This window comes from Tursiops truncatus, chromosome 4 (genome assembly GCF_011762595.2).
Source record: "Tursiops truncatus isolate mTurTru1 chromosome 4, mTurTru1.mat.Y, whole genome shotgun sequence".
NCBI lineage: Eukaryota > Metazoa > Chordata > Mammalia > Artiodactyla > Delphinidae > Tursiops > Tursiops truncatus.
The window spans coordinates 112,135,027-112,157,780 of NC_047037.1; the positions used below are offsets into that span (position 1 = coordinate 112,135,027).

Genomic DNA, 22,754 nt, shown 5'->3' on the forward strand with positions numbered 1-22,754 from the left:
CAGAATGAAAAAGAACCCTTTTGTATTATTTAGTGGACAAAACAAAGCAAGCAAACAAAAAACGCTGATAAAAATGGTATATCCTGTTTCAATCAGTTTTTTTTAAGTGTACAAATATATGAGTCTCCTTCTGGATGCCATATACTTTTAGGGGCCTCTGTAATTTATAGTCTGCATGCCCATTTTTGTCTGGGTCCCTTGAGACACCTAGTTGTAATTCCTAATAAAATCCTTGTAAGTCCATATAAAATGACTCAAGTACCGCAGAGAGGGTGCAAGTACGGTTGGATGCAGAGATAAAGTAGCAGAGGCTAAAGAGTGCCAGATAAAATATTGTCTAGTTTAACAAATAATCTTTGGTGACTTCAGGAAACAATATACTATAATTCAACTTTGAATTTTCCTCTGAGAAGTGTAATGAACTTCCATATGAGTAAAAGTCCTAACATATGTGAAAAATCAGAATACTCTTGAACAGTTTGGTATTGTACAATGTAGATTTTTTTAATCCAGCTTTGTATTAATGTTGACTGTCAGTACTCTTTTAAATCTCTCAAGATGATTCTGGCCTTCTGAATTTTTTTTCCAAATATGTTTCCTCCAAAACAGTTTTGAATATTTTCCCAAAATCTAGTCCCACCCAAATGTTAGTTTCAGGAGTGCCTGGCAGATCTGCCTAAGCCACCTTCGGTATGGAATTCTGCCAACTCCTGAAATTCACTGGGCCAAAACCTGCTGTGGATGTACACTGCTGTTCAGCGTCCATGATCCTTCAGTCAGAGGAGATCTTCCAGAAAGCAGAAAGTGTCTCAGAAATTAGAGTAAACAGCTAAGAAAGAGTTATAGCTCATAATTCAAAGTAATTATCAATACAGTATACTACCAGAAGTATTATAACTCTACAGAATGAACACACATGGTCAGAGACAGAGCTCATAATAGGAATTGCTGATTAACTTAGATAGCTGACTTACAAATGTTGTTGTCCCATTTGTTTTTTCCTTATAATGCAGGCTCACTCAAGCAGCTGGGTTTCTTCACTTTCCAAGCACTTTGATATATTTGATCAGGCCATTACATTTTTCCAAATAGCCAAGGACTAGTGGAATTTTACTACTGTCTGGGAGCACTTTGTTTAATTATAGGTTAAAGTAGTTTGCCAAATTAAAGGTACAATCTTCTGTGGTTTCAAGGATGGTGTTCCAACCAGTTTATTTTATTTTCAATGTTCTATTAATCACGGATGAAATGTTTCTCTAAAGATACAGTTTTAAAATTTATTTAAAACCTTGCTTATAAATCTTGCCTATAATTTGGAGAAAAGTTATGTCATATCAGAGTAATTTTCATAAATTCTGTTTTTAAAAAGTTGACTTTTCTAAATGCTTGTGATTTTGGTGTTTGCTCATGATGGGCCAGACATAATTTTATTTTTCTGTTTACCACAGGAAGAATGAATTGTAATCTTTAAAAGCAAAGTAGTAGATTCAAAAGTGCATTTGATTGTACAGGATTCTTTCCTTAAAACATAGTTCAAAATGCAGAAATCAAAGAAATTATTTTAAGCCTTTAAATTTAAAATTATTTTTAATCTGAGCAAAGGGGTTGGGATTTCCTTTTCATAGTTTACAATTGGCTAAAATTGGTTTTATCTATTTCTCCATCTTGTTCATATTGTCACTTTTAAAGAAGCTCTCTCCAAAAATAATCCCAAATCTTATGCTGAGGCTGATGTCTTCTCTAATCTAATGCTGATTCTGCATTTCTTTTGTCTAAAGGTGAGTTGTTTTAAAAGTACTAATACTCTGTTGGTAATATCTGACCACTTCAATTTTTATCTCCTTAAGCCCAAAGAATTTGATAATATGATAAATCATACACTTGTAAAATAATCCGGTGTGCATTAACAAAATTACTAACAGATGGCACAGGTTTTCTCTTCTTAAATCTTACAAATCTAGGTGATCACGAAGCTTTAAAGGCTGATCACACTAGGAAAAGCCTCATGTCTAAGTCACCTTTAAGAGCATCATCTTGTATGGGAAAATTTCAAAAGCAGGTGAACTCAATCTGTATAATACTGGTTGAAAATAATGGAACTCTGTCTCCTTGAGTGGATAAAGTGTAATTTACTAAGGAATCCATTATTTCTTTGCCTTTTAACATTCATGGTGTCACTCTTCTCTCTCCTAGATACATCACATCACCATATTGCTACGTACATCATGCTTATAAAAGATCATGTCAGATTTTCTCATCTTTATTAGGAAACCTTACAAATACTGTTCAAATTTTAAATATACCATAGTAATAAGTACATATTTATATGGGGAAAGAAGAGCTATTCCTCTGTATAGGAACTAACGTTAAGATATCTACCTAACTAGATTTCGCCTGCAAAGAGCACATGCATATATGAAATGTAAACATGCACATCTTTTCCACTGGCAGCTAGATGGATTCATGGCAATTAGATTGGCTATCCCAATCACTCAGGTTTAAACATGGAGTGTAATAGATGGAAGGCCATCAATCTAACGGACTCAGGGAGGTCCACCAATAGCACCTATTTCTTCGCCAAGCCGTTGGTTCTCGCAATCTATACAAGACATTGCCAATTTGCAGTTTGTGGCGTGAGAAGCACAGAAAACATGAGCTCTTGTTTTCTGTCCAAAAGAAAGTGCACTATGTAAACTTTACTTCGGATTTATGTAGAATGAACTCCAATCACTTACTAAATGATCTGGAGCAAATTTCTGATATTCTCTGAGCATTAGTTTTCTCATCCCCAAATAGAAAAATATACCTCACCTGTGAGACTGTTGTAAAAATGAAAGATGATGCATGCAGCAATGTCATATACACAGCACATGTTGCCGCGTCATGGTTCTCATTAATCACAACAGTAATGGTATTCCAGATTGTTGTTTAAATACAGTAGTACATTTACGAAATTTACCACAGGTTCACTGATGTATTTTTCATGTGTTTGTGGAAAAAACTGCCAGAAGCATTTTACACTTAGGACATAATTTTTTTCAGGTTTTTCCAGTTGTTAAGTCATTTAAAACTCCTACTGAAACATTAGAAAATTTAAATGTATTTATTACTTTTGTGTGAAGTCATCAGAATTTGAATTTGTCTTCCACAAGACAGTAGAAAAGAGTGTACTTCTAACATAAATTCTAAAATATCAAGCCTTTTTATGAAGAGATGATGACTGAAGTCAAAGAATTTCATGTATCCTACATCTCAGATCTTGAAAAATCTGATAGTGTACTTTCTATGTGGGTGTTGAGCAAGATTCTAGAGATACAACAAACTCCTTGCCATTGCAGAACTTATATTTTATATAGAGAGAAGCAAGAAGAATAAGATCGAGTTTTTTATTTGTTTGTTTTTGTTTTTGTTTCGTATTGACTTTATCTTGTGCCTTCATTTTCCCACTGACTGATATCACTAACACCAAAACCTTTCCCTCTACTCAATCCTGAAACCTCCTATTTAGGTTTGTATGGAAGCAACCTAGGATTCACAAAATTCTGAATTTCAAATCAAAGTTCAAATGTTACAACTCATAGCCTTAGGGTTAGGAGCAATCCAAAACACTGAGGTCCTTAACAGCATTAATACTTTTTGCACTACATTTTCTGTTCAGTATGTTTTTGTCTTGACTCAGGAACCGAACCATTTATGGCTGAGAAGGATTGTCACAAACAAGTATCATTCCAAATGGTGTCTGAAATACTCTTCAGGTAGACATTTTCTCTTTTGTTTTCACAGATAACTATAGAATATAAGGGCCAGGATGCATTTATTTTGATTTATTTGTCCACAAGTTAACCATTAGTTCTCAGGAAATAGAAGTACATGTGGATAATTCTGAAGGTTAATGTAACCCACCAAAAAGAGTTCATTTAAGCCCTAGCTCAAACCTTTCTTCCCAAGATTTTATTCTCTTCCTTACATGTGTAAATTAGCCTACTTGTTTTCTCTTAGGTAGTTTGTAGATATATTTTCATTTGTTTTACCATGTGCAGTGGTGGAGGAGAGGGGGTTATCGTCTTTTATCTTATCATCTGTCCCTTATGAAATGCAGCACACATTTGCCAAATAAGAGAGCTAGGTTCCAGAAGAGTCTTGTGATCAATAAAAGAGAGTGAAGCAACTGGCCGTATGGGTATTGAATCTCTGACCGACCCTGTCTGATGAGCCTTGACTCTGATTAATCAATTAAGCCCGTCACTTGCAAGTCTCTTGTTCTCCTTTGACTCTCTTAGATTAAAATACCACAGAATGGGAATGAGTGTTTATTTCAATTTGTAGCTACTTTAGGGATCTTCGTACTTGTATAGAATCTTAATAAACAGTATTAAATGCTTTTATTGCTTTTTCATTTTTGCAAGTTACAAATATGTTTCCATAAAGCAATTCTCCTTAGTTAATTTCTGTACTTCATTTACATAAAGTCATCCTGCATTTCTGAATCCAAGAATCCCTTATATACTCAACCTTGGTTTGACTTTGTCTGCCATGGTTTATGTCTTCTTCATAATATAAGTGAATTTAAATTTCAAGAGTAACAAAATAGTGTCTCTGGAAAAGGCATTATCTGAGCAATGCGTTTGGTGGTGAGGGAAATTCTCACACTGGACCAAAATTGGAGAAAAGAACTGAGCATAAGAACCCATGGTGAAGAAAAAAGATTTACTATTTGAAAAGTATTTTCAGCTGGTCCGCTTGTAACTCAAAAGAGCCAAGTGTTTGAAAATGAGCTTTTCTCCCCTCAAATATGATGAGCATTTGTCAACTTTATTTCTAGAGTATAGTCATAATTCCTTCATAGATTTTTATTTCAGGCTGTCCCAACAGTGACTGTATGTAAATTCAGAATTAGAGCCAGATGGTTGGAAGAGGTGATAAAAAGCAATCCTGGTTTCGTAGGAAAGTGAAAATCGCCCATAAGACTTTGTTTTTACCTTTAAAACAGCAGGACATTGTTTCATGAGACCTGTGAAGGAACCAATACATTAACTTTAATGGCTAGGAACTAAATTAATTTCTCATATGTATGCAGAATACTACCATGAAATACGTAGAATTTTCAGAGGTAAAGATCAATTGACTTACTTACTTTGGGGGGATAGCTAGCAAAGGCTATTTTCTTCCCAAACCACTCTTTATATTGCCTCCTTTTTATAGGATTCACTTTTGGGTTCTGATCTTAATGACTTGGGAACAAGATACCTGGGGAATTAGCTAAAAGCCCTCACTGTTTCATCTGCTCTCCATTTCACCAGTATTCGGCAGTTGTCTGCCCCTGGTTTAGAATACGATAAATTGGAGATGGCTTTCCCGGTTGACTGGTTCAAGAAAATGGGTGCTCAAGAGAAAATGCCAAACCCAAGTCTTCATATTGACTTTGAGCCACGCTTAAGCAAGCAAAATCGGTGTCTTTTAAGGAGACTGGGTTTCTTTTTTCTGTTATTCCTTGTTAAAATTAGGATTCATGGTGAGATCCTCCGGTGATATAAACTAGATAGATAGAAAGGTAACAATTTATACCTTCACAAAGAAAATCATCCTCTCCCTTTAACTAACTATGCCTCTCTGCAGGGTGGCTCCCACTTGCCTGCAATTAGCAAAACAGCTCTTCCTGATATAGTCTATATCGAATTATCCTGGGTGTGCTTCTGTGGCAGCAAAGAGCCAACTACCAATTTATAAATCGCTATGAGGAAGAAATGAGAAGTTTAGTCGGAGAAATGAAAATCACAGAGAAATGCAGCTGCCATAGTCTTAGGCAGCGATTCTCCCAGGCCTGTGTTCTCAGCTGACAGCTCACCAAGCTGTGTAGAGAGCCACGTGTCCCCACTGGGATAATTGCTTTTTCTGCATGAGTCTCTTGTTGCTTCTCTCTGATGATCAAGTGTGTTTAAACTCCTGGCAGAAATCATGTTGGTTTTTAAATGATACTGTAAAGTGTACCAGCAAACAAATGAAATTGGATCATGTTCTCTTGTATGCATGTAGCCCAAGCAGATATGGGATGCCAATGGAGAGATCCTAATTGCCTGTTTTTCCTCTCAATTCCACTCCGAATAGAACAGTTGAAAGACCTACAATAAGTTGTGTTTTTTTTTTTCCTTGTAATGCTGTTCCTTTTAATGTCACCAAGTAAAATGTGGAATGGTCATGTGTTCTCAATTTGTCATTTTCATAATTTCTTTACGATGTATATGTACTTATCCAGGCATCCTTTTGTTGTACAAGATTTTTTCATGAAAATCTCATGAACATTGTTCATACCATAAGTAGGCTATAAAGAGGAAGGGAGATTTGCATAAGAATGGACAAGTAAATGGATTAGTATCATTCAGGTGAAAATTTTTTACAGTGTGAATGAAATCTAACTACATTTTTTAATAATCTATAGTAAAAAAGTATTGTAAATATTAGCACATAATCTATTTTTTCTTAGTTTAACCCATCCAAGAGACACAGTCACTCTCATTTTGTATCACGAGTCTATATTGAGCTGGTCCTGAGTACATGCCAGCTTTGCCTAACAGCTTTTGGATGACGAGTTTGAAACCAGATCACATCTCATCAAGAAACTTGAGTGGGAAATTTAAGCCAATGCATTTCTTTTTCCTTCTCCCCCTCTTCCTCTTCCTCCTTCTCCTTTTTTCTCTCTCTCTTTCTTTCTCTCCTTTTTTTTGAGGTCTCTGTGAACCAGAATAAAATTGGAATAGAAAGAGTTGAATTTTTTTTGGAAAATATATTGAGAGGCAGTAGCCTTTATGAAAAGTAGAAAGGAAATAAACTTTGTTAGCCAGGAGGGAGAACTGTGATTTGGCTAACCATGGTTTATTGTTTATTTATCGATCTAAAATAAAACTTATGTTTGAGACTTTAATATGAAATCATGTTGTTATGGATACATGATATCAGTTTTTTTTTTTTAACATCTTTATTGGGGTATAATTGCTTTACAATGCTGTGTTAGTTTCTGCTTTATAACAAAGTGAATCAGTTATACATATACATATGTTCCCATATCTCTTCCCTCTTGCGTCTCCCTCCCTCCCACCCTCCCTATCCCACCCCTCCAGTCTGTCACAAAGCACCGAGCCAATATCCCTGTGCCATGCGGCTGCTTCCCACTAGCTATCTACCTTACTACGTTTGTTAGTGTGTATATGCCCATGACTCTCTCTCGCCCTGTCACAGCTCACCCTTCCCCCTCCCCATAACCTCAAGTCCGTTCTCTAGGAGGTCTGCGTCTTTATTCCTGCCTTACCCCTAGGTTCTTCATGACATTTTTTTTTTCTTAAATTCCATATATATGTGTTAGCATACGGTATTTGTCTTTTTCTTTCTGACTTACTTCACTCTGTATGACAGACTCTAGGTCTATCCACCTCATTACAAATAGCTCAATTTCGTTTCTTTTTATGGCTGAGTAATATTCCATTGTATATATGTGCCACATCTTCTTTATCCATTCATCCGATGATGGGCACTTAGGTTGTTTCCATCTCCGGGCTATTGTAAATAGAGCTGCAATGAACATTTTGGTACATGACTCTTTTTGAATTATGGTTTTCTCAGGGTATATGCCCAGTAGTGGGATTGCTGGGTCATATGGTAGTTCTATTTGTAGCTTTTTAAGGAACCTCCATACTGTTCTCCATAGTGGCTGAACCAATTCACATTCCCACCAGCAGTGCAGGAGTGTTCCCTTTTCTCCACACCCTCTCCAGCATTTATTGTTTCTAGATTTTTTGATGATGGCCATTCTGACTGGTGTGAGATGATATCTCATTGTAGTTTTGATTTGCATTTCTCTAATGATTAATGATGTTGAGCATTCTTTCATGTGTTTGTTGGCAGTCTGTATATCTTCTTTGGAGAAATGTCTATTTAGGTCTTCTGCCCATTTTTGGATTGGGTTGTTTGTTTTTTTGTTATTGAGCTGCATGAGCTGCTTGTAAATTTTGGAGATTAATCCTTTGTCGGTTACTTCATTTGCAAATATTTTCTCCCATTCTGAGGGTTGTCTTTTGGTCTTGTTTATGGTTTCCTTTGCTGTGCAAAAGCTTTGAAGTTTCATTAGGTCCCATTTGTTTATTTTTGTTTTTATTTCCATTACTCTAGGAGGTGGGTCAGAAAGGATCTTGCTGTGATTTATGTCATAGAGTGTTCTGCCTATGTTTTCCTCTAAGAGTTTGATAGTTTCTGGCCTTATATTTAGGTCTTTAATCCATTTTGAGCTTATTTTTGTGTATGGTGTTAGGGAGTGATCTAATCTCATACTTTTACATGTACCTGTCCAGTTTTCCCAGCACCACTTATTGAAGAGGCTGTCCTTTCTCCACTGTACATTCCTGCCACCTTTATCAAAGATAAGGTGTCCATATGTGCATGGGTTTATCTCTGGGCTTTCTATCCTGTTCCATTGATCTATCTTTCTGTTTTTGTGCCAGTACCATACCGTCTTGATAACTGTAGCTTTGTAATATAGTCTGAAGTCAGGGAGCCTGATTCCTCCAGTTCCTTTTTTCGTTCTCAAGATTGCTTTGGCTATTCGGGGTCTTTTGTGTTTTCATACAAATTGCGAAATTTTTTGTTCTAGTTCTGTGAAAAATGCCAGTGGTAGTTTGATAGGGATTGCATTGAATCTATAGATTGCTTTGGGTAGTAAAGTCATTTTCACAATGTTGATTCTTCCAATCCAAGAACATGGTATATCTCTCCATCTATTTGTATCATCTTTAATTTCTTTCATCAGTGTCTTATAATTTTCTGCATACAGGTCTTTTGTCTCCTTAGGTAGGTTTATTCCTAGATATTTTATTCTTTTTGTTGCAATGGTAAATGGGAGTGTTTTCTTGATTTCACTTTCAGATTTGTCATCATTAGTATATAGGAATGCCAGAGATTTCTGTGCATTAATTTTGTATCCTGCCACTTTACCAAATTCATTGATTAGCTCTAGTAGTTTTCTGGTAGCATCTTTAGGATTCTCTATGTATAGGATCATGTCATCTGCAAACAGTGACAGCTTTACTTCTTCTTTTCCGATTTGGATTCCTTTTATTTCCTTTTCTTCTCTGATTGCTGTGGCTAAAACTTCCAAAACTATGTTGAATAAGAGTGGTGAGAGTGGGCAACCTTGTCTTGTTCCTGATCTTAGTGGAAATGCTTTCAGTTTTTCACCATTGAGGATGATGTTTGCTATGGGCTTGTCATATATGGCCTTTATTATGTTGAGGAAAGTTCCCTCTATGCCTACTTTCTGCAGGGTTTTTATCATAAATGGGTGTTGAATTTTGTCAAAAGCTTTCTCTGCATCTATTGAGATGATCATGTGGTTTTTCTTCTTCAATTTGTTAATATGGTTTATCACATTGATAGGTTTGCGTATATTGAAGAATCCTTGCATTCCTGGAATAAACCCCACTTGATCATGGTGTATGATCCTTTTAATGTGCTGTTGGATTCTGTTTGCTAGTATTTTGTTGAGGATATTTGCATCTATGTTCATCAGTGATATTGGCCAGTAGTTTTCTTTCTTTGTGACATCCTTGTCTGGTTTTGGTATCAAGGTGATGGTGGCCTCGTAGAATGAGTTGGGGAGTGTTCCTCCTTCTGCTATATTTTGGAAGAGTTTGAGAAGGATAGGTGATAGCTCTTCTCTAAATCTCTGATAGAATTCGCCTGTGAAGCCATCTGGTCCCGGGCTTTTGCTTGCTGGAAGATTTTTAATCACAGTTTCAATTTCAGTGCTTGTGATTGGTCTGTTCATATTTTCTATTTCTTCCTGATTCAGTCTTGGCAGGTTGTGCATTTCTAAGAATTTGTCCATTTCTTCCAGATTGTCCATTTTATTGGCATAGAGCTGCTTGTAGTAATCTCTCATGATCTCTTTTATTTCTGCAGTGTCAGTTGTTACCTCTCCTTTTTCATTTCTAATTCTATTGATTTGAGTCTTCTCCCTTTTTTTCTTGATGAGTCTGGCTAGTGGTTTATCTATTTTGTTTATCTTCTCAAAGGACCAGCTTTTAGTTTTATTGATCTTTGCTATTGTTTCCTTCATTTCTTTTTCATTTATTTCTGATCTGATTTTTATGATTTCTTTCCTTCTGCTAGCTTGGGGTTTTTTTGTTCTTCTTTCTCTAATTGCTTGAGGTGCAAGGTTAGGTTGTTTATTCTAGATGATTCCTGCTTCTTAAGGTGGGCTTGTATTGCTATAAACTTCCCCCTTAGAACTGCTTTTGCTGCATCCCACAGGTTTTGTGTCGTTGTGTCTCCACTGTCATTTGTTTCTAGGTATTTTTTTATTTCCTCTTTGATTTCTTCAGTGATCACTTCGTTATTAAGTAGTGTATTGTTTAGCCTCCATGTGTTTGTATTTTTTACAGATCTTTTCCTGTAATTGATATCTAGTCTTATGGCATTGTGGTCAGAAAAGATACTTGATACAATTTCAATTTTTTTAAATTTACCAAGGCTTGATTTGTGACCCAAGATATGATCTATCCTGGAGAACGTTCCATGAGCACTTGAGAAAAATGTGTATTCTGTTGTTTTTGGATGGAGTGTCCTATAAATATCAATGAAGTCCATCTTGTTTAATGTATCATTTAAAGCTTGTGTTTCCTTATTTATTTTCATTTTGGATGATCTGTCCATAGGTGAAAGTGGAGTGTTTAAGTCCCCTACTATGAATGTGTTACTGTCGATTTCCCCTTTTATGGCTGTTAGTATTTGCCTTATGTATTGAGGTGCTCCTATGTTGGGTGCATAAATATTTACAATTGTTATATCTTCTTCTTGGATCGATCCCTTGATCATTATGTAGTGTCCTTCTTTGTCTCTTTTAATAGTCCTTATTTTAAAATCTATTTTGTCTGATATGAGAATTGCTACTCCAGCTTTCTTTTGGTTTCCATTTGCATGGAATATCTTTTTCCATCCCCTTACTTTCAGTCTGTATGTGTCTCTAGGTCTGAAGTGGGTCTCTTGTAGACAGTATATATATGGGTCTTGTTTTTGTATCCATTCAGCTAATCTGTGTCTTTTGGTGGGAGCATTTAGTCCATTTACATTTAAGGTAATTATCGATATGTATGTTCCTATTCCCATTTTCTAAATTGTTTTGGGTTCGTTATTATAGGTCTTTTCCTTCTCTTGTGTTTCTTGCCTAGAGAAGATCCTTTAGCATTTGTTGTAAAGCTGGTTTGGTGGTGCTGAACTCTCTCAGCTTTTGCTTGTCTGTAAAGGTTTTAATTTCTCCATCAAATCTGAATGAGATCCTTGCTGGGTAGAGTAGTCTTGGCTGCAGGTTTTTCTCCTTCATCTCTTTCAGTATGTCCTGCCACTCCCTTCTGGCTTGTAGGGTTTCTGCTGAGAGATCAGCTGTTAACCTTATGGGGATTCCCTTATGTGTTATTTGTTGTTTTTCCCTTGCTGCTTTTAATATGCTTTCTTTGTATTTAATTTTTGACAGTTTGATTAATATGTGTCTTGGCGTATTTCTCCTTGTATTATCCTGTATGGGACTCTCTGTGCTTCCTGGACTTGATTAACTATTTCCTTTCCCATATTAGGGAAGTTTTCAACTATAATCTCTTCAAATATCTTCTCAGTCCCTTTCTTTTTCTCTTCTTCTTCTGGAACCCCTATAATTCGAATGTTGGTGCGTTTAATGTTGTCCCAGAGGTCTCTGAGACTGTCCTCAGTTCTTTTCATTCTTTTTTCTTTATTCTGCTCTGCAGTAGTTATTTCCCCTATTTTATCTTCCAGGTCACTTATCCGTTCTTCTGCCTCAGTTATTCTGCTATTGATCTCATCTAGAGTACTTTTAATTTCATTTATTGTGTTGTTCATCGTTGCTTGTTTCATCTTTAGTTCTTCTCCGTCCTTGTTAACTGATTCTTGCATTTTGTCCATTCTATTGTCCATTCTATCTCCAAGATTTCGGATCATCCTTACTATCATTATTCTGAATTCTTTTTCAGGTAAGCTGCCTATTTCCTCTTCATTTGTTAGGTCTGGTGCATTTTTATCTTGCTCCTTTATCTGCTGTGTGTTTTTCTGTCTTCTCATTTTGCTTATCTTACTGTGTTTGGGGTCTCCTTTTTGCAGGCTGCAGGTTCGTAGTTCCTGCTGTTTTTGATGTCTGTCCCCAGTGGCTAAGGTTGGTTCAGTGGGTTGTGTAGGTTTCCTGGTGGAGGGGACTAGTGCCTGTGTTGTGGTGGATGAGGCTGGATCTTGTCTCTCTAGTGGGCAGGTTCACATCTGGTGGTGTGTTTGGGGTGTCTGTGGCCTTATTATTATTTTAGGCAGCCTCTCTGCTAATGGGTGGGGTTGTGTTCCTGTCTTGCTAGTTGTTTGGCATAGGTTGTCCAGCACTGTGGCTTGCTGGTCGTTGAGTGAAGCTGGGTGCTGGTGTTAAGATGGAAGTCTCTGGGAGATTTTCGCCGTTTGATATTATGTGGAGCTGGGAGGTCTCTTGTTGACCAGTGTCCTGAAGTTGGCTCTCCTACCTCAGAGGCAGAGCCCTGACTCCTGGCTGGAGCACCAAGAGCTTTTCATCCACACGGCTCAGAATAAAAGGGAGAAAAAGTAGAGGGAATTAGTAGAAGTATGAGGAAAGAAAGAAGGAAAGGCGGGAAGGAAGGAAGGAAGAAAGAAAGAAAGAGCAAAGAAGGAAAGAAGGAAAGAAAGGAGGGAGGGAGGGAGGGAGGAAGGAAGGAAGGAGGGAAAGAAGGAAAAAAGACAGAAAGAAAGAAGATACAGTAAAAATAAAATAAAGTATAATAAAATTATTGAATTAAAAAATTCTTATTTAGAAAAAAAAAGGGGACGGATAGAACCTTAGGACAAATGTTGGAAGCAAAGCTATACAGACAAAATCTTACACAGAAGCATACACATACACCCTCACTAAAAGAGGTAAAGGGGGAAAAATCATAAATCTTGCTGTCAGAGACCACCTCCTCAATTTGGGATGATTCGTTGTATAAAGGAGGGAAGGAAGGAAGGAAAGAAAGAAAGAAGGAAAGAAAGAAAGAAAGAAAGAAAGAAAGAAAGAAAGAAAGAAAGAAAGAACGAAGGTAAAGTATAATAACGTTATTAAAATTAAAATTGATTATTAAGAAAAAAAATTTTTAAAAAAAACCATGGACGGATAGAACCCTAGGACAAATGGTGGAAGCAAGACTATACATACAAGATCTCACACAGAAGCATACACATACACATTCACAAAAAGAGGAATAGGGGAAAAAATCATAGATCTTGCTCCTAAAGTCCACTTCCTTAATTTGGGATGATTGGTTGTCTATTCAGGTATTCCACAGATGCAGGGTACATCAAGTTGATTGCGGAGCTTTAATCTGCTGCTTCTGAGGCTGCTGGGAGAGATTTCCCTTTCTCTTCTTTGTTCTCACAGCTTCCAGGGGCTCAGCTTTGGATTTGGCCCTGCCACTGAGTGTAGGTCGCTGGAGGGCGCCTGTTTTTTGCTCAGACAGGGCGGGGTTAAAAGAGCCGCTGATTCGGGGGCTCTGGCGCACTCAGGCCGGCGGGGCGGGAGGGGCACGGCGTGCGAGGCGGGCCTGCGGCGGCAAAGGCCGGCGTGACTTTGCACCAGCCTGAGGCCCGCCGTGCGTTCTCCCGGGGAAGTTGTCCCTGGATCCCGGGAATCTGGCAGTGGTGGGCTAAACAGGCTCCGCGGAAGAGGGGTGTGGAGAGTGACCTGTGCTCGCACACAGGCCCCTCGGTGGCGGCGGCAGCAGCCTTATCGTCTCCCGCCCGTCTCTGGAGTCCTCGCTTTCAGCCGCGGCTCGCGCCCGTCTCTGGGGTTCGTGCTTTTAGCCGCGGCTCGCGCCCGTCTCTGGAGCTCCTTTAAGCAGCGTTCTTAAACCCCTCTCCTCACGCACCAGGAAACAAAGAGGTAAGAAAAAGTCTCTTGCCTCTTCGGCAGGTGCAGACTTTTCCCCGGACTCCCTCCCAGCTAGCCGTGGTGCACTAACCCCTTCAGGCTACGTTCAAGCCGCCAACCCCAGTCCTCTCCCTGTGCTCCGGCCTCAGCTCGCAGCCCCGCCCGCCCCGGCGGGTGAGCAGACAAGCCTCTCGGGCTGGTGAGTGCCGGTCGGCACCGATCCTCTGTGCGGGAATCTCTCCGCTTTGCCCTCCGCACCCGTTGCTGTGCACTCCTCCGCGGCTTCGAAGCTCCCCTCTCCGCGCCCTGCAGTCTCCGCCCGCGAAGGGGCTTCCTAGTGTGGGGAAACTTTTCCTCCTTCACAGCTCCCTCCCACTGGTGCAGGTGCCGTCCCTATTCTTTTGTCTCTGTTTTTTCTTTTTTTTTCTTTTGCCCTACCCAGGTACGTGGGGAGTTTCTTGCCTTTTGGGAGGTCTGAGGTCTTCTGCCAGCGTTCAGTAGGTGTTCTGTAGGAGTTGTTCCACGTGTAGATGTATTTCTGGTGTATCTGTGGGGAGGAAGGTGATCTCCGCGTCTTACTCTTCCGCCATCTTCAAGGTCCCCCCCTCATGATATCAGTTTTAAAAACATTTTGTGTGACAAGATTAGTACAAATAAATAGGATAAATAAAGGTTAAGTTCTTGACATTTCTTCTTATACTTAAGAAAAGTGTTGATGGTGACAAGAGTAGTAGATATAAATTGTTTTATATCAATGTTTTTTTGTTTTGTTTTGTTTTTTTTGCCGTACGCGGGCCTCTCACTGTTGTGGCCTCTCCCGTTGCGGAGCACAGGCTCCGGACGCGCAGGCTCAGCGGCCATGGCTCACGGGTCTAGCCGCTCCGCGGCATGTGGGAGCTTCCCGGACCGGGGCACGAACCCGTGTCCCCTGCATCAGCAGGCGGACTCTCAACCACTGTGCCACCAGGGAAGCCCTATATCAATGGTTTTTAAAAAACTTTTTTTTTTAATTTATTTTTTGGCTGCATTGGGTCTTCGTTGCTGTGCACGGGCTTTCTCTAGTTGCGGCGAGCAGGGGCTACTCTTCGTTGCGGTGCGCATGCTTCCCATTGTGGTGGCTTCTCTTGTTGCAGAGCACAGGCTCCAGGCGCACGGGCCTCAGTAGTTGCGGTACATGGGATCAGTAGTTGCGGCTCACGGGCTCTAGAGCACAGGCTCAGTAGTTGTGGCGCACAGGCTTATTTGCTCCAGGGCATGTGGGATCTTTCCGGACCAGGGATCATGTGTCCCCGGCATTGGCAGGTGAATTCTTAACCACTGTGCCACCAGGGAAGTCCTATATCAATGGTTTTTGATAGTGGAAATTTTTCAAAAACTTACATTTTTATCTGCTTACTAACTCCATTAAAATTTAGGTTCCAAAGAGTGAAACAGCAAAATTATGAAGGTGTATATTCAAAAATATAAAGTACCTACACATGATATTCAACCATGATTAGAAAAACATGAAATTATTTCATTCTAGACATGGCTTTTTTACTAACAGCTCTTAAGGAACTGCTTACCTGGGAGTGTGAGTAAGAAATATTGCCAAATAAGAAATACTGTATTCTTTGATATTGTATAAGATCTGAATTATATGAATTATCTTTTACTTGGTTATAATTTTTTTAACTGCTATGAGACATGTATTTTATCCAACCCTTTGCCTATCATTTGTACAATATAATTACACTACCACCAGTGTTTTTCCTTAATTTAGAATGCAACAAAGCATAATTGATTTTGAAAGGTACTGTGGTATATGTTAGAAAGTATGAATGCTTCAGTTGGAATTGTTTACATTAAAGGTTGATACCACTCTTCCAACCAGATTGGAAAGTAATGGGTATTTTTCCATTTTCTCCCATTCTCTGCTCCCTGATCAAACAATATATCTTTTTTTTTTTTTGAGGGGGGTGGTTATTTTTGTTGTTGATTTAATGCTAAATGTTAAAGAAATAAAAGCTGTTACCGTGACTCTTCTTTACATGTCTCTGTTGAAAGGAGTTCTTAGGAACCACCCAAAACTGCCTTGCAGTTTAGTTCACCAAAGAGAATGTCTGGGGCCTGTGACTGGCCATCTGGGGTACCTGCATCTCATGGTCATTAAGAAGTCCTAAACCCATGCAAAGTACTTCCCTTCTAGTTCACAACAGTTTGATATCTGTTCTACAGGTCAAAGATCCAGGCAGAATTGGCAGCATTGCTATGAAGAGATATTCTGCCCAAAGAGACTTAGTGAATTGTTTAAGGATGATACACTAGACTATAATTCAAAACCTCTCATCTCATTTACTTTGCAAAACAGTGGTAAAGAATCAAGTGTTTCAGAAAAAATAATTTCTAAACCTGGGTGCTTTAAAATTTTTATTCCTCCTATTAACCCTGCTTATTAAGTCTTTACTACTGTAAATGAATATTTCTGAGTCTTTAATCTTTTAGAAAATTATAAAAATTAAGTACTGCACAATTTCTCATTGGTATCATGACACCTATTTGCATCTTGCGTATATTGTTTAAACATATATCTCTCAGCATTCTAGATCAGTGTTCTTTTAATCCATTGTTAGGATCTATTTTAAAAATAGTATTTATAGTAAGAAACAGATTTTGAATGCAAAATCTACTAAAGGAAATGAGATAAATTATATGACAGTTTGGTGGTTAGCCATTTGAAATCATCTTTGAAGCCTTTAATATAATTAGTGGTTTCGTTTTTGGTCTGCTGAATTCAAGTCACATTAGGTTAATGTAATTAAAAGCAGAAAAGATTTTGTGTAGCCAAACTAGTTAATTAGCCCCAGTTGGTTTAGTATATTAACCTAGAGGTGTATGGATAACATTGTCGGGGTGATGCCTGAAAAACAATTCCTGTGTAACAGATACTGCAAATCCCCTGACTTGCTTTAGGGTAGAAAATGACGACATACCAAGGGGTTCATTTTAAGTTCATCTTTATTTCTGATTTTAAGCACTGATTGCAGAGTGAGCTGTATATGCCATAGAATAACCAGACAAAAAGCTTTACTTAATTTACTTTTTAAAAGAAGGCATGCTTCTATATGTGCAAAGATAATGTTCCTTCTTGTATTCTGGAAGTAAGAATTCTGATTGTGGTTTTTCATGCTTACCAGAAATATGAAATAATTCTCTTCACTTTTGTTCGAAAAGCTACATCTTATACCTGATTTTTCTATATCATCTTGTTACTCAGTAAACAATGCAATAAAGGAGATGAAAGCATTCTAGAAGAGATTTTCAACTACTTCAGAGAAGTCTTTAAGTGCTAGGAGAGAAGGCTTTTACCCCTAAGGTATATAATCATTTATAGCTTCTTAAAGGGAAAATGCTAGTATATAAGAATCCTATATATCAAGTACATTGAGGTATTCCATACCTTAATGTCACTAAAACTTTTTTTAATCTGAAACTGTTCTGAAGAAAAATATAAAGTATAAAGATATTTGAAACTTTAACCTTTTTCCCACCTTTTCCTTTCTCCTCCTGTCTCCTTCCCCAGAAGTAGCAACACCACTAGGACCTTTTTTGTTTTGTTTTCACCTAGTATGTAGTTAGCGGAGGTCCCCCTTTAAGTGCTGTCTAGAGCTTATGGAAATGTAGGCTTCTAATGTGGTTACTACTGCAGGCTGATAAGGTAGATGGTAATGAGGAAGTGGGACTTCTGCTTCGAGTTTTGACATAGGCTAGATGCCATATTGTCGGAAAGGTTAACTCTTTCTGCTTCTCCACTACCCGGTTAGGTTAATTGAAGTAGAGCTGCTGCAGTGCAGTGTTTAACATTGTGTCTGTTCATTATACAAACTCATTTTTGATAGGTTTACAATTTGGCTGTCAGATCCAGCTGCAGGAAGAGAGCTGCCAGGAAATATTTCTTAACTTGTTTTAAATAGTGCTATTTTCACATTTATGGTGTTTTGTATGTGTTAGACATATTCTTCCTTTCTCTGTAGAGAGAGGAAATGTCAATTTTTGGTTTACAAAGGAGCACTAAGATTTAGAATGTGTATAGTCACCCTTTACAATCAATATTTTTATATGCCAGCATAAAATGGTGATTGTTAATAGTAGGTACTGCTTTAAAGCTGGTACGTTATATTTGATCGGGGTTATAGCACTATGGTTTTTTCTATTCTTCTGTTTGTTGAAAAGAACAGGCCACCATGCAGTCCACATTTGTGACCATAGAGAATAGAATTATGGCTTTTGGTTTGCTCTGTTTCAATTCAGCCATTGACATAATGCCAAAATCAATTTGAACTTGTAGAAACTGAAGACTACCATTTGCATCCGTTATTTTGTGTGTTTCTCTGTTTTCAGTACTTTGTTGTTTCTTCCTTCACTTTTGTCAATTTCTGTCTCTATCATCTCCTAGGAGATAAGTTTCTCCCAGGTTTGGTGAGGTTTGTTTGATTTTCCATTTAAGTTGTAATGTTCACTTTGGGGTTTTGAACCATTATTGCCAGTGAGTGTAGAGTAGAATGTAGGGTTTTATAGTGAAATTGTCTTGTTAATGGGATGGAAGTTGTGTAGGCGTATTTATACTAACCTGGGGACTCTCAGTGATGATTTTTCCAAATAGAGTAAACATTAATGGTATTACATGATTTTAATCCCTCCTTCCTTTTGTTATATTAATCCAGCATTTATCCTTAGGCCAGAGCCAGGTCTTTAGAACAAAGTTTCTCAACATCAGCACTATTGACATATGGGGTGTGTGATAATTCTTTACTGTGGTGGACGCCTTTGTGCTTTGTAGGATGTTATTGAGTTGAAAATGCAACTTAACAAAGAAAAGCATGAATCACATGATTTTACTTTAGTAAAAGTGTGTATGTGTAACGTATATTTTATATCTATATTTCTATATCTATTTATCTATATCTATATTGAGAGAGAGGGAGGTACAAAAGAAAAATGCTCATAAAGTATTGACAGTAAACTTTTGGAAGGTTTTTTTCTTTTCATGTGACATTTATTTGTTCTTTTTATTTATTCTGTTTGAAAACAGGTAAGTATATATGAAAACAATAAATCTATCATTAATATATCTTGTAGCTGCTATAAACCTTTATGAAAATGCTTCAGTGGATAATAGACTAATTTTATCTACAAAAGCAGTTTGCATTCATTAAAAACCTTTCGAGTGACTACTATATGCAGACATTTTTCTAAGCATGAGGGATAGAATCATGAGCAATGCAGAGAAAAGTCCCTGGATGATTTTTATAATGACACCTAGAGAATCATGGTCATTTTTTAAATAAAAGGACTGAAAAATGTCAAGTTCTAAAGGCACAAAAATTAAAACTGCTCTGTTAATATTTGGTTTGTCCTAACACATAAAGACTTGGCCGCAATATCTAGTTTGGATGTCTGGATTGAAATAAAGCAATTTAGGCATTCCAAAACACTGTGACCCCACTTGAATAAAGTAGTAGTTTCAACAAACTCCCAGTGTAGGATGAAAAAAAAATTCTATTTGAATGGTTCCTTCCTTACTTTCTGTATTTTTTTTTCCTCCTTTGTTTAATCTGTATACTGTACAAAATAACTGTGAGGTCAAAACCTCCATGAATAAACATTCTGGAAGTTATCCCTGACAAAACCTTTCTAAGGTTCAGAGCATTATAGTTATTCAGGGGTAATTGAACTCTACTCCCCACCAAAAGCATATTAAATTAAGTAAAGATAGTTCAATTTCCGCATCCCAATCTTAATTCATGATTAGCTTTGGCCTACATATTGTACTGGAAGTCTGCTTACATTTGTAATTAATCCTTCTTCAAATAATTAAGTGTTCAAGAGTGTACCCGAATGACTTTCCAGATGATTTATTAGTATCTGTTCGGTCTCTGCCTCCTAAGACCCCAAGAAACTGTTTGGACAGCAGAGACACTTATGTTTTTTAGGACAGGTCAGGTTCTGTAATATTTTGGAAGTTAAGATATAGTTGCTTAAAGCATCTCTGGCAAATTAAGTAATTAGAGACATTTTAATTTCCACATCTTGTAATACTAGAGTATGCTTCCTTGAAATTACGTATAGCTAATATGTATTTACATGTTAATTATAGTCATATGGTATTAAGAATTTCCTAAACAACAAGGTCCTACTGTATAGCAAAGGGAACTACATTCAATATCCTGTGATAAACCATACTGAAAAGAAGATAAAGAATGTGTGTGTATATATATATATATATATATATATATATATATATATAATAACTGAATCACTTTGCTGTATAGCAGAAATTAATACAACATTGTAAATCAATTATACTTCAGTTAAAAAAAAATTTCCTTTTTCTTTTTTCTACTTGCTAACCAAATTGTTCACACAATGTTTTTGGTTTTCATTTAATTAAATAATATGAAGGAACTTGGCTGGTTTGGAAAAACAAATTTCTAGTTATATAGAATATAATTACTTTACAAGAAATGTAGGTAAGTAAAAATGTTTTGCCTCTTTTATATTGTACCTTTGGAATAAATTCTGTTTAAAGTTATTACCTATAGAGTAAATACTACACATCAGCTTTTTGATATAATCAGTCTTTCTTTGCATGCTTAGAAAGTAGACTTCATTTATGAAGACCTCTGTCATGTAAAAATTACTGTAGCGATTTTAATGATAGTCACGTGAAACTTTTTTTTAAGATACGAGGAGGAAAGCTCATGATTACTTACACCCGCAAGAGTGATGCTGGCAAATACGTTTGTGTTGGTACCAACATGGTTGGGGAACGTGAGAGTGAAGTAGCAGAGCTAACTGTTTTAGGTAAGTGCAATTTTATCTGATCTGCTCATTGTAAAGCTTATCTCTTATTATCATTTAGTATCTTTATACAAGGGAGAAAGAAATGACCTTTTCTAGAAGGTAAACCAATATTTTGGGGGCTGGAAAAAAGACAGAAGAAATCAGTAAAGCAGCCTGAGATAAAGTAGCCAAGACATAGGAAGACAATTCGGAGGAAACACTACACCTCGGGAGGAGAAGTAGGGAACTCGGTGGAATAATTTTCTAAGTAATATTTTAAATTATAAATCTGCTCTTACGGAACATCTAAAATGGCTTTTAGTTTGTTCATCTGTATTTTTTTTTTTTTTGAGATGACTTTTTCTAATTTTAGAGAGACCTTCATTTGTGAAGAGACCTAGTAACTTGGCAGTCACTGTGGATGACAGTGCAGAATTTAAATGTGAGGCCCGAGGCGACCCTGTGCCCACAGTACGATGGAGGAAAGATGATGGGGAACTGCCCAAATCCAGGTATGGATCAGAATTTAATGATGGGATTCATCCACTCGGAATTTCTACAGTTCTCATCAGACCACTTTTCACATATAAGCCATTAGAATGGTCTACTCTAGACTCCTTGATCTCCTTGGGCCAGACATAGTAACGGAGATAATTAGAATCAGAAGGTTGCCATGCTTTCTTTGAGCGTGTACAGATAACTGTAAGTTCATGACCCCAGCCTGCCCAGGGAACCCTTGGAAGATGTGACATTCCTTAAACAGTTTTCTCTTTGTCCAGCCAGACAACAGTTAATACCAATGTCTTATATGGGAATAGGTAGGGAAGGGAGGTACAGCACTAAAGATGTAACTACAAACCAGTTAAAAAGCAAACTTCCTTTTCCTTAGCTACAACATCACCAGGGAATGGTAGAAGAGGTCAGAGTTTCTTGATATCTGTCAAATCCTTAAATTGGCTAGAAGCAGAGATACACTCGCAGCCTTAGGGAATGAGGCAATGAAATGAAACTTTCAGGCACTGTCTTTAGGCTGTCTTCTCTAGTGTGTCCATTCATTCAGCAGACATACCTTGAGCCCCTGCTAGGTTTGGGGGTCACAGCAAGTGTTTAGGTATAGTTTCTGCTGTCAAGGAGCTCACCAAAGGAGTCATGTATGGATAGATACAGAGTAACGTAGCAAACCCTTTTGCTGCATAAAGGTAGACCCATGGGAGCAGAAAATCAGGAGAGAGTTCTCAAAGGAAAGTGACATAGAAGCAATGTCTTGAAAAATATGTATCAATTTGACAAGCAAGAAAGAGGAGAAGAGTATTCCAGGAAAAAAGACATCACAGCATAGACACAAATCTAAGACTGTTTTGAGTGGTGGAAATTTAGCATGGCAGCACACAGCGCATGTGGCAAGAGGTTATGGGAAACCAGGCTGGAGATAGTGAGGCCGGATTTACAGGACTTTGTATCGACTAAAGAATTCTGAATCATACGGCATGCACATTGATAAGCCAAGAGGGATAACTATGAACAGAATTGCTTTTTAGAGGAAATATTTTTTTTAGCATTATGGATATCACATTAATGTGGCAAGGGGTTGGGGGGTTGCCGTTGGCTGGGTCACCATTGTTGTTGTCCAGATAAGAGATGTGAATCGCCTGAACTGGGAGATGAGATGGAAATAGGCTAGGGGTCCATCATGGAGAGAAAGTTCTGAGACCCAATTGATGAATTGAATGATTTGTTATATATAGGGAGCTGGTGAAGGAAGATAGGTAGGTTGTGTTAGGAGAAGGAGTTGTTTTATGTGATAGGGTAAGAAAAAAATGTTTTATCTAACGTATTAAATATTAAGTGTCTCTGGAGGTATGATGTCTAATTATTAGTCAGGATTATGAATTTGGAGCTTAAGTGAAATAGGGGCAGCAAATGTTTGTGTGGTCGATCAATATATAAACTAGTGTAGATAGTATAACTCAGGGGTATCATA

General features: G+C 37.6%; 1 protein-coding gene across 1 annotated transcript in view; it reads left to right on the forward strand.

Annotated features, from left to right (window-relative positions):
* ROBO1 (roundabout guidance receptor 1) overlaps positions 1-22,754 on the forward strand; it is a 406,812-nt gene that overhangs the window by 272,436 nt on the left and 111,622 nt on the right. Inside the window, exons 4-5 of the mRNA XM_073804384.1 lie at positions 20,674-20,794; positions 21,147-21,285. Coding sequence (XP_073660485.1) covers positions 20,674-20,794; positions 21,147-21,285 — 260 coding nt within the window. The remainder of the gene's footprint in view (positions 1-20,673; positions 20,795-21,146; positions 21,286-22,754) is intronic.